This window comes from Ambystoma mexicanum, chromosome 8, assembly GCF_040938575.1.
Source record: "Ambystoma mexicanum isolate Mex_15411 chromosome 8, UKY_AmexF1_1, whole genome shotgun sequence".
NCBI classification, from domain to species: domain Eukaryota; kingdom Metazoa; phylum Chordata; class Amphibia; order Caudata; family Ambystomatidae; genus Ambystoma; species Ambystoma mexicanum.
The window spans coordinates 1,209,206,965-1,209,219,821 of NC_090929.1; the positions used below are offsets into that span (position 1 = coordinate 1,209,206,965).

At 52.7% G+C, this 12,857-nt stretch overlaps 1 protein-coding gene across 2 annotated transcripts in view; it reads right to left on the reverse strand.

Moving 5' to 3' along the window:
- Positions 1–12,857, reverse strand: part of PCGF5 (polycomb group ring finger 5) — a 1,257,849-nt gene that overhangs the window by 1,067,855 nt on the left and 177,137 nt on the right. For both annotated transcript variants that reach the window (XM_069611309.1, XM_069611308.1), the window contains exon 2: positions 11,032–11,749. In XM_069611309.1, coding sequence (XP_069467410.1) covers positions 11,032–11,143 — 112 coding nt within the window. In that variant the 5' untranslated portion in view covers positions 11,144–11,749. The remainder of the gene's footprint in view (positions 1–11,031; positions 11,750–12,857) is intronic.

The following is a 12,857-nucleotide window of genomic DNA, read 5'->3' on the forward strand; positions in this document are numbered from 1 at the left end:
CAGCCATGGTTGCCAAAAATGCTCTCCTTTTTTTCTCTGTGCAAGTCCACCACAGAATATCCTGCCGAACTTTGTTCGGAATCTGGAGAAAATCCGTCATTTGACCTGAGAACTGGGACCCTTGAGTCTTTAGAGCCCATTGAAGGGATCTCATCCTCAGGCGTGCCTCTGGCACTAGGAAGATGCAGGATGCCATGAGGCCGAGCAACCTTAAGAAGTCGTAGGCCTGGAGATTTTGGGCATTTTGGAATTTGGAAACCATCTGAAGAATGTCTTGAGCCCTCGACTTGGGAGGCAAGCTCTTTCCCAAGGATGTGTCTAATACAGCCCCTATGTACTGGAGCTGTTGGGAAGGTGTCATTTGTGACTTCTTGAAATTGGAAATTGGGGGAGAAGCCCAGTTTGTGGAGGAAGTGGCAGGTGACTTTCAGATGATCCAGTGCTTGTTCGGCAGAACGTGCCCTGATCAACCAATCGTCCAGGTAGGGGTAGACGTGAATCCCCCCTCTCCTAAGGTGCGCTGCCACCACTACCATTAACCTGGTGAAGACCCTCGGGGCAGAGGTCAATCTGAATGGCAGGACTCAAAACTGATAGTGTGAGTCGCCAACTACGAACCTCAGGTATTTTCTGTGCTTGAGATGAATTGGCACATGAAAATAAGTATCCAGGAGGTCCAATGACACCAACCAATCCTGAAGTTGAAGAGCCTGAAGGATCTGAGAAAGAGTGACCATCTTGAACTTGTCCTTCCTGAGGAACTTGTTCAAGTTTCTTAAGTCCAAGATGGGTCTCAGTCCCCCGTCCTCCCCCGTACAGGGAGTACCATCCCTTGTTTCTCTCCGCTAGAGGTACTGGCTCTATAGCACCTTTCTCCAGCAGGGTTAGAACTTCCCGCTGTAGGAGCGGGTCTGAAAACTTAAAAGGGTGTCTCCCTGGTGGATTGTTTTGAGGTTGCATTAGAAAAGGAAGGCAGTAACCTTGGGCTATTATTTCTAGAGCCCAAGCATCTGAAGTAATGGCTCGCCATTTTTGCAGATATTGTGACAGCCTGCCTCCCACAGGTGTCTTGTGATGCAAGTCCTCAAAGTGGTTTTGTGGAGGTTGCTGCGGCCGCTCATGGCAAAGAGGCTGCAGTTGGAGCTGGCTTTGCATGTTTTCCTCGTCCACCACGAGTGGCCTTTCTCTGGCCCCTTTGACTGGCCATTCCTCTCGCCTTTCCATATGAGGAGTAGTAACGATAGGATCGTCCCCTCCAAGATTGTCCTGGCGCACGAAAAGGCTGAGGTTGCCTAATAGCAGCTCCTAAAGACTTGGCAGCTGCTTTTAAGGTCTGCAACCTCTAAAGGATCTCGTCAGCCTTGCTGCCAAAAAGGTGAGACCCGTCAAAGGGCATGCTCAGAAGGCGGTTCTGTACGTCTGGTGCGAAACCTGACTTCCGTAACCACGCAAATCTGCGTATTACCGTGCTAGTACCCACAGACCTGCTCACACTACCTGCAGTGTCCAATCCAGATTGAAGGGATTCCTGCATGGCCTCCTTTCCATCTCTAACAATGGCTAGGAATCCTTCCCTTTCATACCCTTTTGGTATGTGCTCTGCCGCCATTGCAATGCCCTCCCACAGCGTATACGGATACTTTGCCAAGGCACATGTGGAGTTGGCTGATTTTAACGCCATACTCCCAGCTGAAAATACCTTGCATGCACAGCCATCCACACGCTTATCGTCCCTGTCCGTAGGGATAGAAGGGTGCGCCATTTTATTTGAAGCTGTGGCTGCCTGGAACACCAGACTCTCGGGAGTGGGATGTTTAGACAGATAGCTGGGGTCGCTACTGGCAGGGTGGTATTTTGAAGTAAGAGATTTATTCACTGGAGTAATAGAATCCGGAGTCTCCCAATTCTTGGCCAACCTGTTTAGCAAGGCTACATGGAAGGGTAGGATTGGATCTTCGGTGGGACCATGGTCCAATATATCGGTCAAATCATCCTGGATGAATTGGGTTGGTGGTCTAGCCCATCCTAAATAATCGACCACTTTTGTCATTAATTGACGGTATGAGGGACTGGCATGCTCTCCTGGTTCTGGCCTGCCAAAATCTGTTTCAGGAGATGTATCAATGCCTCTTGCATTATGTAAGAATTCCACCAGGTCCCTCATCCTGCTTTCTTCAGAAATCAGGCATTCTGGGACATTTGGGGTACCATATTCCAGTCCAAAGGGTGCATTCTCCTCATTAGATGGAACAAGTTACTTACCTGTAACTGTTGTTCTCCAGCATGGGTCTGGCATGGATTCACATGCTCATGAATATTCCCTGTCGTCAGGCCGGGAATCCTCGGTATAGAAAAAATCAGTATCAGTTTTGTTTCTGATCTGTCTTTCTCAGTAGTAACCAATCACTGGTCTCTGGGTCATACTGCCCCCAGCCAATGACTGCCCTCTCCCTAAGCCCTGCCCCTGGCAGCCATCCTCAGATTTGGTAGCACGTGAAGTGGCAGTATGACCAAGTGAAGAGCCGCAGAGGGGTAGGCGGGAGGGTTCGCATGTGAATCCATGCCAGACCCATGCTGGAGAAGAACAGTTACAGGTAAGTAACTTGTTCCTTCTCCAGCATGGGGTCTGGCATGGATTCACATGCTCATGAATATAAGAATACATAGCAGTATACACATGCACAAGCACGGGAGGTGGCAAAAGGCTCAATATCAAGCAATACAACAACTCAACATTAAGCAACTCTTACCTCCTCACCAGGCTCACCTTAGGCGAACAGGTTGCGCAGCACTGCCTGGCCGACTCTGGACTCCTCCCTGGAATCCCGGTCGACGCAGTAGAATCTCGTGAAGTTGTGCGTCGACCTCCACGTAGCATCCCTGCAGATGTCGAGCAGGCTCACACCAGACAGGAACGCCGTAGTAGCAGCGATCGCTCTGGTCGAATGGGCCCTCGGACGGCCTGGCAACGGTCGGATTGCCAACCGGTGACAGTGCATGATGCAGCCGGAGAGCCATCTGGAAATGGAAGTCTTCGAGAGAGCCTTCCCTTGATTCACAGGTCCAAAGTTCACAAACAGCTGTGATGTCTTCCGAAAACTCTTCGTGCGTTCCACGTAGAACTTCAGCGCTCTAGCTACATTAAGTGAGTGCAAAGTCCTCTCAACCGGCGACAAAGGCGACGGGAAGAAAACTGGCAACACCAAGGGCTCGTTGACGTGGAAGTCCGACGGCACCTTGGGCATGAAGGAGGGGTGCGTCCTCAGCACCACCCTCGTGTCGTGAAAAGTCAAGTATGGAGGCTTGCAAGACAGGGCCTGGATCACTCCCACTCGTCGTGCAGAGGTGATGGCCACAGGGAATGCTGTCTTCCACGACAGAAACTTCAACGGCACTGAATGCATAGGCTCGAATGGGGCCCCCGTGAGCCTAGTTAGCAGCACGTTGAGCTCCCACGCCGGGGCCTTCACCGGCGGGAACGATCGGAACAGTCCTTTCATAAATTCCTTCACCAGACGATGAGACCACAAGGACGCCCGTCCTGTAGTTCTGGTGTAACGTGAGACGGCAGCCAGATGTACGTTGATGGAAGCGTGAGATAGGCCAGCCTTGGCCAAAGACAGTAGCTACGGCAATACTTGAGGGGCCGTAATCCGCAGAGGGTTAATCTTCTGTGCACGGCACCAGACAGAGAACCTCTTCCATTTATGTCCGTAGCACTTGAGAGTCGAGGGTGCCCTGGCCTTTGCAAGAACCTCTCTGCAGTCGGCCGGGATGTCGTATCCTCCAAACTCTAGTGCTGCAGGAGCCAGGCCTGCAAGTTCAGCGACTCTGGTTCGTGATGAAGAATGGCGCCTCCTTCTCTGGAGAGAAGATCCGCGTCCGTCGGCAGCTTGACTGGTGTGGACGCTGACAAGTCCAGAAGGTCCGGGAACCAGATCTGCCTCGGCCACGCTGGTGCGACGAGGATCATCCTGCACTGGGACCTCTTGAGCTGGTTGACGAGCCGGAGTAGCAATGGCAACAGCGGGAATGCATAAAGGAACAGGCCGTCCCAGGGGAACGAGAAAGCATCGCCCATGCTCCTCGGTCGGGGAAACCTGCTGGCGAACCTCCGGCACTTGGAGTTCGCCGCCGTCACGAAGAGATTGATCTGGGGTTTGCCCCATCGTCGGAAGAGTCGATCCACTTGATCTTGGCGCAGTTCCCACTCGTGGCACGAGCGCAGCTCCCTGCTGAGTGAGTCGGTGATGGTGTTTTTTATCCCTGCCAGATGAAAGGGTACCAGAAACATCCCTTCGGCGACGGCCCAAAGCCACAGATCCTGGGCTTCCTTGGATAGGGCAGGGAATCCGGTTCCGCCCTGCTTCCGAATGTAAAACATTGTGGTGGTGTTGTCGGTGAAGATCCTCACCACCTTGCCCTTGAGGGACGGAAGGAAGGACCCGAGGGCCCAGAACACTGCACAGAGCTCCAAGATGTTGATGTGGAGAGTCTTCGCCTCCGGGAGCCAAAGGCCTCTCGCGTGGAGACCCCCGGTGTGCGCTCCCCAACCTTCCAGGGAGGCATCCGTCGTCACCGTCACCTGGTGGGCCGGGGCTAGGAAACCTGTTCCCGCTGCCAGATGAGCGCGGACACCCCACCATCGTATCGCCTGACGGAACGCTTCGTCGAGCGGGATCCTGTCCTCGAAGCTGCCCATCGTCTGGATCCAGTGGGCGTCGAGGAATTCTTGCAAGGGTCGCATCCGAAGTCTGCAGTGGCGCACCAGATAAATGCAGGAGGACATCATCCCGAGGAGGGACTTGATAGACCTCGCTCTGACCACGTCCGTGGCCAGCAGACGTTGCACCTTTCCTAGGATGGTCCTTATCCTTTCCCCGACGGTGAGGCCCGCCGCGCCACTGTGTCGAGCTGTGCTCCCAGAAACAGGGCGACTTGCGACGGGACCAGGTGGGATTTTGGAAAGTTGATGGAGAACCCCAGGTCCGTGAGCAGCTGGACGGTCTTCGCAGTGTGTTCCACGGCGAGCTCCCTTGTCCTTGCCCGTATGAGCCAGTCGTCCAGGTAGGGGTAGACGTGGATCCCCTGCAGGCGCAGCCGCGCCGCCACCGGTGCTAGGCACTTGGTGAACACCCTGGGCGCCGATTTTAATCCGAACAGGAGGGCCTTGAACTGGTAGTGCTGCCCTTTGACCACGAACCTGAGGAACTTTCGGTGTCTATTTAGAATAGGGATGTGGAAGTAAGCATCCTCCAAGTTCAACGACGACAGGAAATCGCCCTCCTCCAGCTGTCCCAGCACGTGCTTTAGGTTGACCATCCGGAACTTCTGTGCCTTGAAGTATTTGTTTAGTCGTCGCAGGTCCGGGATGGGACACCATCCTCCTGTCTTCTTCTTCACGAGGAAGTATCTTGAGTAAACTCCGAAGCCCCGAAGCCTCTTCGGGATGAGCTCGATGGCACCTTTCCTGAGCATCGCCCTTACTTCCAACAGCAGTTGAGGGACGTGATTTTCCTTCCTGGCCACGGGAGGAATGTGGGGGCACCTCTTCTGGAACTCGAGGGCGTGCCCCAGGGCCAGGGCGTCCAGCACCCAACGGTCGGTGGAGATGGACTCCCACACGCTGACGAACTTCGTCAGCCGGCCTCCCACCGGGGTGCTTCGGTGGGGGCCCGACCCGACGGTCGGTTCAATCTTGCTTGGAGGCCGCTTTGCCTCCTTGACCACCTTGGCGACGACGGCGGGATCCACCTGACTTGCCGCATCCCCTGTAGGCCTCCTGCGACGAAGACCTTGCCACTTGACGGTACGTAGAGGAGCTGCTGCCGGCTCCCTTGGACGCACCCTGTCTACTCCCGGAGATCCGAAAGGACGGCCGTCGCTGTTGGAGCACACCCAATGCACGGGCCGTCTCCGTGTCTGTCTTGATCGCCTGAAGGGATTCATCAACCGCCTTGCCAAAAAGGTTGTTCCCATCGAAAGGCATGTCCAAAACCTTGGTCTGAACGTCCTGGCGGAAATCCGTCGCCTTGAGCCACCCTCGTCGTCTCAGGCAAACGCTGTTGCCCAACTGATGGAAACCAGTGTCGGCGATGTCCGTAGCCACCGTAATGGCGTGGTCCGAGGCAATCTCACCTTCCGGGAAGATTTCCAGGGCCTCAGCCCACTTGGCATCCGGAAGGAAGTCCAACAGAGGGGCGATCTTGAACCACAACTCCCTGTCGTAGCGGGCTACGATGGCCAGGGCGTTGGCCGCCTTGATGGTCGTCGCTGCAGATGAGATGACCCGTCGTCCCATCGCATCCAGCTTCCTACCCTTGCCGTCCGGAGGGGAGGTTGAAGTCGAGGCCGATGCCCCCCCCGCTTTCTTCTTGGCCGCCGCTGAAACGACCGAGTCCGGGGTAGGTTGCGCCCTAAGGCACAAGGGGGCAGAGTCGGGGACCCGGTACTTCTTCTCATACCGGTCCCTCTTCGCAGGAGCCGTGGCAGGGTTCTTGAGGAGGGCGAGCCCCCCTCCCAGATGTCATCAAGAAGCGGTACGGCGAGGACCGTCTTCCTTTTAGCCTTGCGCTGCTGGTAAAGGAACCCCTCCTTCTTCTTTTCTTCGGGGCAGAGCTGGAAGAGCTCGGATGCCCTGGAAATCATAGCATGGAAGGATCCAATCTCGTCGGGCGGGGACGCCCGGGCGGGGGGCGACGGGGGACACGTCCCGTCGTCGCCTCCGTCGTCATCCGTACCCATCGTAGTCGTGTCCATGCCTGTATCATCCCCGTGGGTAGTGGACCGGGGGGAAGGCAGAGAAGGCCGCAGAGGCGGGAGAGGAGGCCTAGGATGCGTCCTCCTCCTCTTAAGTGGTGGACTCTCCGAAGGTCCTGGCTCCGGTTCCTCCGTTGGGTCTGGCTCAGGTACCTCCGTCAGGGGAAGGGGCAACCTAGTCCTTATCTCCGAGCATAAGGACTGGATGGCTGACAAAATGGCCGCCGAGGTGTCCTGCGGCGCCGGAAACGACGGGAGCGAGGGCTCTTGAGGAGCCTTGTCTGCGTCACCGTCGCCCTCGTCGGGATCCCTCCCGATGGGCTGGGCCTCCTCCACGACTTGGATGAGCTCCTCTTCAGAGATCGTGTCCGTATCCACGACTGTCACCAACCCCTCCCCCACCCTTTCCAATGAGGACTTCGTGGGGGTCTTCTCGATGGGCCTGAAAGACGACTCCCTCCGTGGTGGCAGCGAGACTCTGGTACCTGAGGGCGCCTCCACTGGTGTAGCCTCCACAGGCTGAGCCAGGGCCGTGGCGACATCCTCAATCGAGGTCTTAGCAGGGTGAATTAAGGCCAACGTCACCTTCTGTACGCCTGGGGCCTTCACCTTGGGGGGAGGGTCCGATCCTCGCTCCCCCTCTGCCGGAATCTTCGAGATCGACCGGGGCCTCTCCAGAAGCTTCGCCGGGTTCTCGGACTTCCTCTTACCCGAGCCAGAGCGTTGGCTCGTGGTCGATGGCGCCGGGGAGGATGCGCCCTGCCTGGCAGCCAAGGAGCCCGAGGACTCGCGGTGCTTAGCCTTTTGTTGGGCCCCCGTCGCCGGAGCACCCTCAAAGGACTTATAAGACCGCTCGGACTTCTTTTTCTTCTTCTCGCCTGGCGGGCTCTTACCTTCGAGCCAGTTGGTGAGACAGAGGTGGCAATCCTTCATGGTCCGCTCCGACATGTTCCCACAAAGCGCGCAGTCCTTTTCCTTGTGCGTCTTGTCCTCATGGAGACAGTAGAGGCATAATGAATGCTCGTCCTCCTTGAAAACGTTCTGAAGCTGGCATCCAGGGCAGGTCCTGAACAGCTTCCCGGGCGTCGAGCTCCCTTTCTCCTGGGCCATGTCTGGGGTAGGCCTCGGAATTTCTGGAATCCTCGAAAAGCGTAACTCGACGAAATCTTCACCCTTGAGGGGCGTAGAAACTCCGAAACGGATCCCCGTTGATCGGAAGTAGAAACGTTGGAGCTTGAGGCTCTATTTAACCGAAAAAATCTCCTGAAAAAAGCACGCAAACGCAGCAAAAGCTCGAGAGCTAAGCACGCGGACTCCCAACACTTGAACGTGCGGTAAAAAGGATGGCTGCCAGGGGCGGGTCTTAGGGAGAGGGCAGTCATTGGATGGGGGCAGTATGACCCAGAGACCAGTGATTGCTTACTACTGAGAAAGACAGATCAGAAACGAAACTGATACTGATTTTTTCTATATTGAGGATTCCCGGCCTGACGACGGGGAATATTCATAAGCATGTGAATCCATGCCAGACCCCATGCTGGAGAACTCTCCTGTTCCTCAAAAATTGAGATCAGGGACTTGAAAAATTCCTTCCTAGGAAGAGGTTTAAAAACCTTTTCTGGGAGAGGTGGGAGAGGTGTGTTAGTGGACCCTGAAGGCCTTTTAGGCTGAATTGGCTGAACTGGAGCCTTTGGAAACTTTGGCACTGAGGGCTTCGGGGTCGACGTCAACAAAGGCGTCGATGGCACCGACGGAATAGTGGTCGTCGACGGAGCCAGCTTCGAGGGCGTTGAGGCGCTCTTTGAATATTTGCCCTTTGAGGTGCGTTGGGTTTCGGACGGCGTAGGTGACCTCGAGCGGTCTACTCGACTCGAGCGGTCTTTCTCGCTCAGCGTCCTGGAAGGTTCTCGATCCTTCCTTCTTCGATCACCCGGGCTCGAGGGCGAGCGAGTGTCGGAGCGATGATGCTCCCGGCCGACTTCCGAAGAAGGCACGGACCAAGGCTTCGCTTTTTCGAACACCTACATCATTTTAACCCTGAATGCTTCCCACTCTTTGGAGGGAGAATCTTTTGTGGGGTATTTCATTCTTTTTGGGGCTTCGTACGAGGACGAGGTGGAGGGGGACCTGTGGCGTCTTTTCTTCGATTTTTTCGTCGAAGACGACGATCGATGGGAATTGTTCCGGGACCTGGACCGATGCCTTTCGCATCGAGGAGACTTCTCCTCACGGGACCTCGACTTGACGCTAGAGGCTTTCCGGTCGGATTTACGACCTACCTGTAGATTTCCCTTCCTCTCTCGCTAGGCCTTCCCTGTCATCGCCTGACACTTCGTACAGGCCTCCATGTCGTGGCCTTCCCCGAGACACCACAGACATTCTCGGTGCGGGTCCGGGATAGACATTTTCGAACCGCAGGATTTACTTTTTGAAACCCGATTGCGGGGTCGTAGTCGGCGTCGATGACATATCGATAAATATCAGTAATATTCACTGCGTCACAGAACTCGAGGAGCACCGAAGCTCTGAAGCAACATGTACTGCGGAAAAACGGAACTGAGGCCAACTTGTATACCCAATGACGTCACCTTCGACGAAGGCCTTCGAGGGACCATCGACTCGACGACATCGACACACGTTGCCCTGTGCCGAATTTTTTTTACCGAAGCAGCTAAAGCTGGATGGAATACATCTAAGATGAGGAATATGTTGGAGGACACAATCCACTCAACAATAAAGTTTAAAAAAATGTAAAAAGTTGAAGACCACGCCGTGGAATGATGACGAAGGAGGCTGTGATGCTGCCGGCACTCCTAGCGACCCTAGAGTGTCCGGTGTCAGAGCTGGTCACTATTCGTCCTCATGAAAAGGGAAAATTCCCTTAATCTGTTATTGGATCGTGCTCTTCCAGGAGAAGGTTCCTATGTTCTTCCAAGTGTATGGCTTGCCTGGCCCTCAATCTGATAGACACCGTGGGCCTCATTCCGAGTATGGCGGTAGGGGTTAACAGCACCGGTAAGGATGCCGGTGCCGTTAACCGCCTACCGCCACATTCCGAGGTCCCTTAGCGGGTCCCACCAGGAACGGCTGGTCTGACCAGCCATTCTTAGCGGGACCCGTTAAGGGACCAGGGAGCAAATAACGCTTTTTTTTGCTCCTTCCTCATTCCCATTGAGCCCTATGGGGGCTCGAATGGGAATGGGGAATGGTTTTCTGAATGGGGATTTACCGGAGTACAATAGCACCATGGCTACCTCCGAACTCGGAATGACCCCCCCTTGTCTTTCATACACCTGTAAACGCATTTTTGGCAAACTGGATACTCCTCTACGTTGTGGGAATCAGACAGACAAAGTGATCATTTTTACTGAAGAGAATAGAGAGAAACAAACTCTTAGCACTCCAGCCATGGCAGTGAGTATTTGATTTCCCCTATCTGGTTAAATATGACTTTTTCCCAGCGGAGTCCTCATCTGAGGCCTTGTCAGAGACATCAATACGGGCCGAGCCCCAGAGATTACCTATGGTTCTCATGGCCAGGGCACACCAAGTTCCCAATTTACCCCGGTGGGTGCGTGTCCTTGCACCGTTGGTTATGTGAGTCACACTGAATGGTGGCTTTTTTTAAATGATTCTGGTGGGAGTCACTGCTGTACTTCATGGTTTTCCCATAACTAGAAAGTCTGTGTAATTTCAGTACAGAGACCAATGGTTAGACTGTGTTCATACAACGTCACCTGTGGATCCAGATTTTACCCGATTGGAACGGTGTCTGGAATTCAAATCAAACTCCACACCAGGAAAAGGGTTAAAGGAGATGCCTTTGAAAGTTTTATATGGTAGACTCCAAGTAATATGGTGGCCACCAAAGGTTTGAAGTAATTCAACTAATGGTTGTGAGCAGTGCTTTCTCTTACCCCCAATCTCTTGTTCAGTTTATTAAAATGCCCCCCATTGTGTCTCCATTTTGGGCTATTAACATCTGTGCCCGCTCCTTGTCTCTTGTATCAGCAGCACCCTGTTCACTTACATGGCACAACATTTATGTGTGAAATCATAGCTCACAACATAATGCCTTTCAAATTAACTAAAAAACAAAATGCATTTACATCACTTGAATCTGTACTATGTAAACTACTTTCCACTAAATCTAAAGAACAAAATTCAAAAACATGAGATCAAATGCAGTATGAAAATGCATTCCTCCTCAAATATAACAGTCATAAAGTGCCATTATCACATATAAAGGATGTCTTTGCGAACAGTACTTACAGGTGTGCAGGCATTCAGTAACCGTGGTAGGCTTGATGATGTATCCCTTGCAGATGTGGCAGGTGATATGGGGATTGAATTCATTCACAAAGTGCTTCTTTTGTGTGGCCATTGGCAGGAAACGAATGGAAAGGACAAGCACAGAGTAACAGGTGTTTTCAGAGGGAGAAAAATAGATGACTGCGTGGTAATAGATGATCACGGTAAGGGTAGTTTGCGACTGGGGTGATGCTTTCCACTCGAAGGGATTGCTAGCAAGAGAATGTAAATGCAGAGACAGAATGGTTTTGACTTTGAACGAGGCATGCGAGAGTAGCGGGAAAGGATAGCAGGGGGAAGCAATGGAAGTGCAGTCTGCCAAGCGGATACTAGATGTTAGTACTGCAGTAAGCCGGGGAGTCTAACGCTACCATGGGAAGTTATCAGTAGGAGTGCGATGCCAGACACTGAAAGCTAGCAATGAATAAGACGGACAACTTAAGCCTGCAGTGGGGAAACAAGATTAGCACGTTCACGGAGGTTGATGGCTGGATGAGGGGGTTTAGCCGCTAGTACAGGCCGAGATGGGTATCACGGGTCACTCAAGCACAGCTTCACTGCTGGACTGGTCTGTAGAGCAACATTTGCAGAGGCCTCTGTCAGTCAATATCAACGGCAGCCGCCACTCCAAGAACAAGAAGATCAATCCACTGTCTGTACTTGCGTCAGCCTGTATTTCCTGTAACACACATGAACATGTGTACAATCACACACACACAGTGGAGACAAATACCATTGTATAGTAACTTCAATGCCCTTTACAACCATCATCCTTAGCACGGCGGTCTACAAGTCAGTCAAGAAAGTTAATCTAGGACACAATATGCATGTGGCCAGCATGCACTCCCCCATATGCTCATTCCTCAACAATATGGATCTTTTACATATCATAATAATGCACATCATATAATAATGTAGTCTCACCTATCAAGATATGAAACCCCAGAAAATCAAACATATACCATGTACCATTACTTTCTAGTTTTACATGTAGATATGATAGTTTATTTATATAGCGCCTACATACAATGTGTTTCAATGCGTTTCAATGCGCTTCGATCAAGGGAGGGAACAAGGGAAAATACAATGACATTCTTACAGGCCATGAACAGTAAGGATGTGAAATTAACTATCCTACTCGGCCTGACTACATTTCAGATAGTGCAATAGCGAAGACATAGATAAGGAAGGGAATGGGAGAGTGGGAAGGAAATGGAAACAGACAGGCGACTACTCTACTAGGCCTGACTACATTTCTGGTAAAGCTGGAGAAAAACAAAAGGTGAGGGAGAGGGGTGCAGAAAGGGAGGGGAGGAACAAAACAAACGACTATTGTACTAGGCCGGATGACATTTCAGATAGTGCTGGAGCTGGGTGTGGGGAGAACAAGTAAGAGGAGGAGACAGATGAGGTTGCTGTCATACTAGGTTCAGGGGCAATTCTGAAAGAGTAAAGGCATAGAAGGAACGGGACACGGGGAGGAGATATGAAAAGGGAGAGGCGGAGAGAACAGAGAGTAAGCAGTCAAAAAGAGTGGAGAAGCAAGAGGGGAGAGAGAATACAATGACAGAAGTCAGTAATAACACATAATGTTGCAAGCCAGGATACAAGATGAAGATGGGAACAGCATGATTCAGGGCCACCATGAGTACAAGATGCAAAGGAAGTCCTGCATGAGAGTTGAGAGAGGGTGACGCACCATGAATCAATGAAGTCCATAATAGTCAAATCCAGCATTGGCCACAAGACAGTGATGGTGTAGAGCACCTATGGGGCTCAAGCATTTC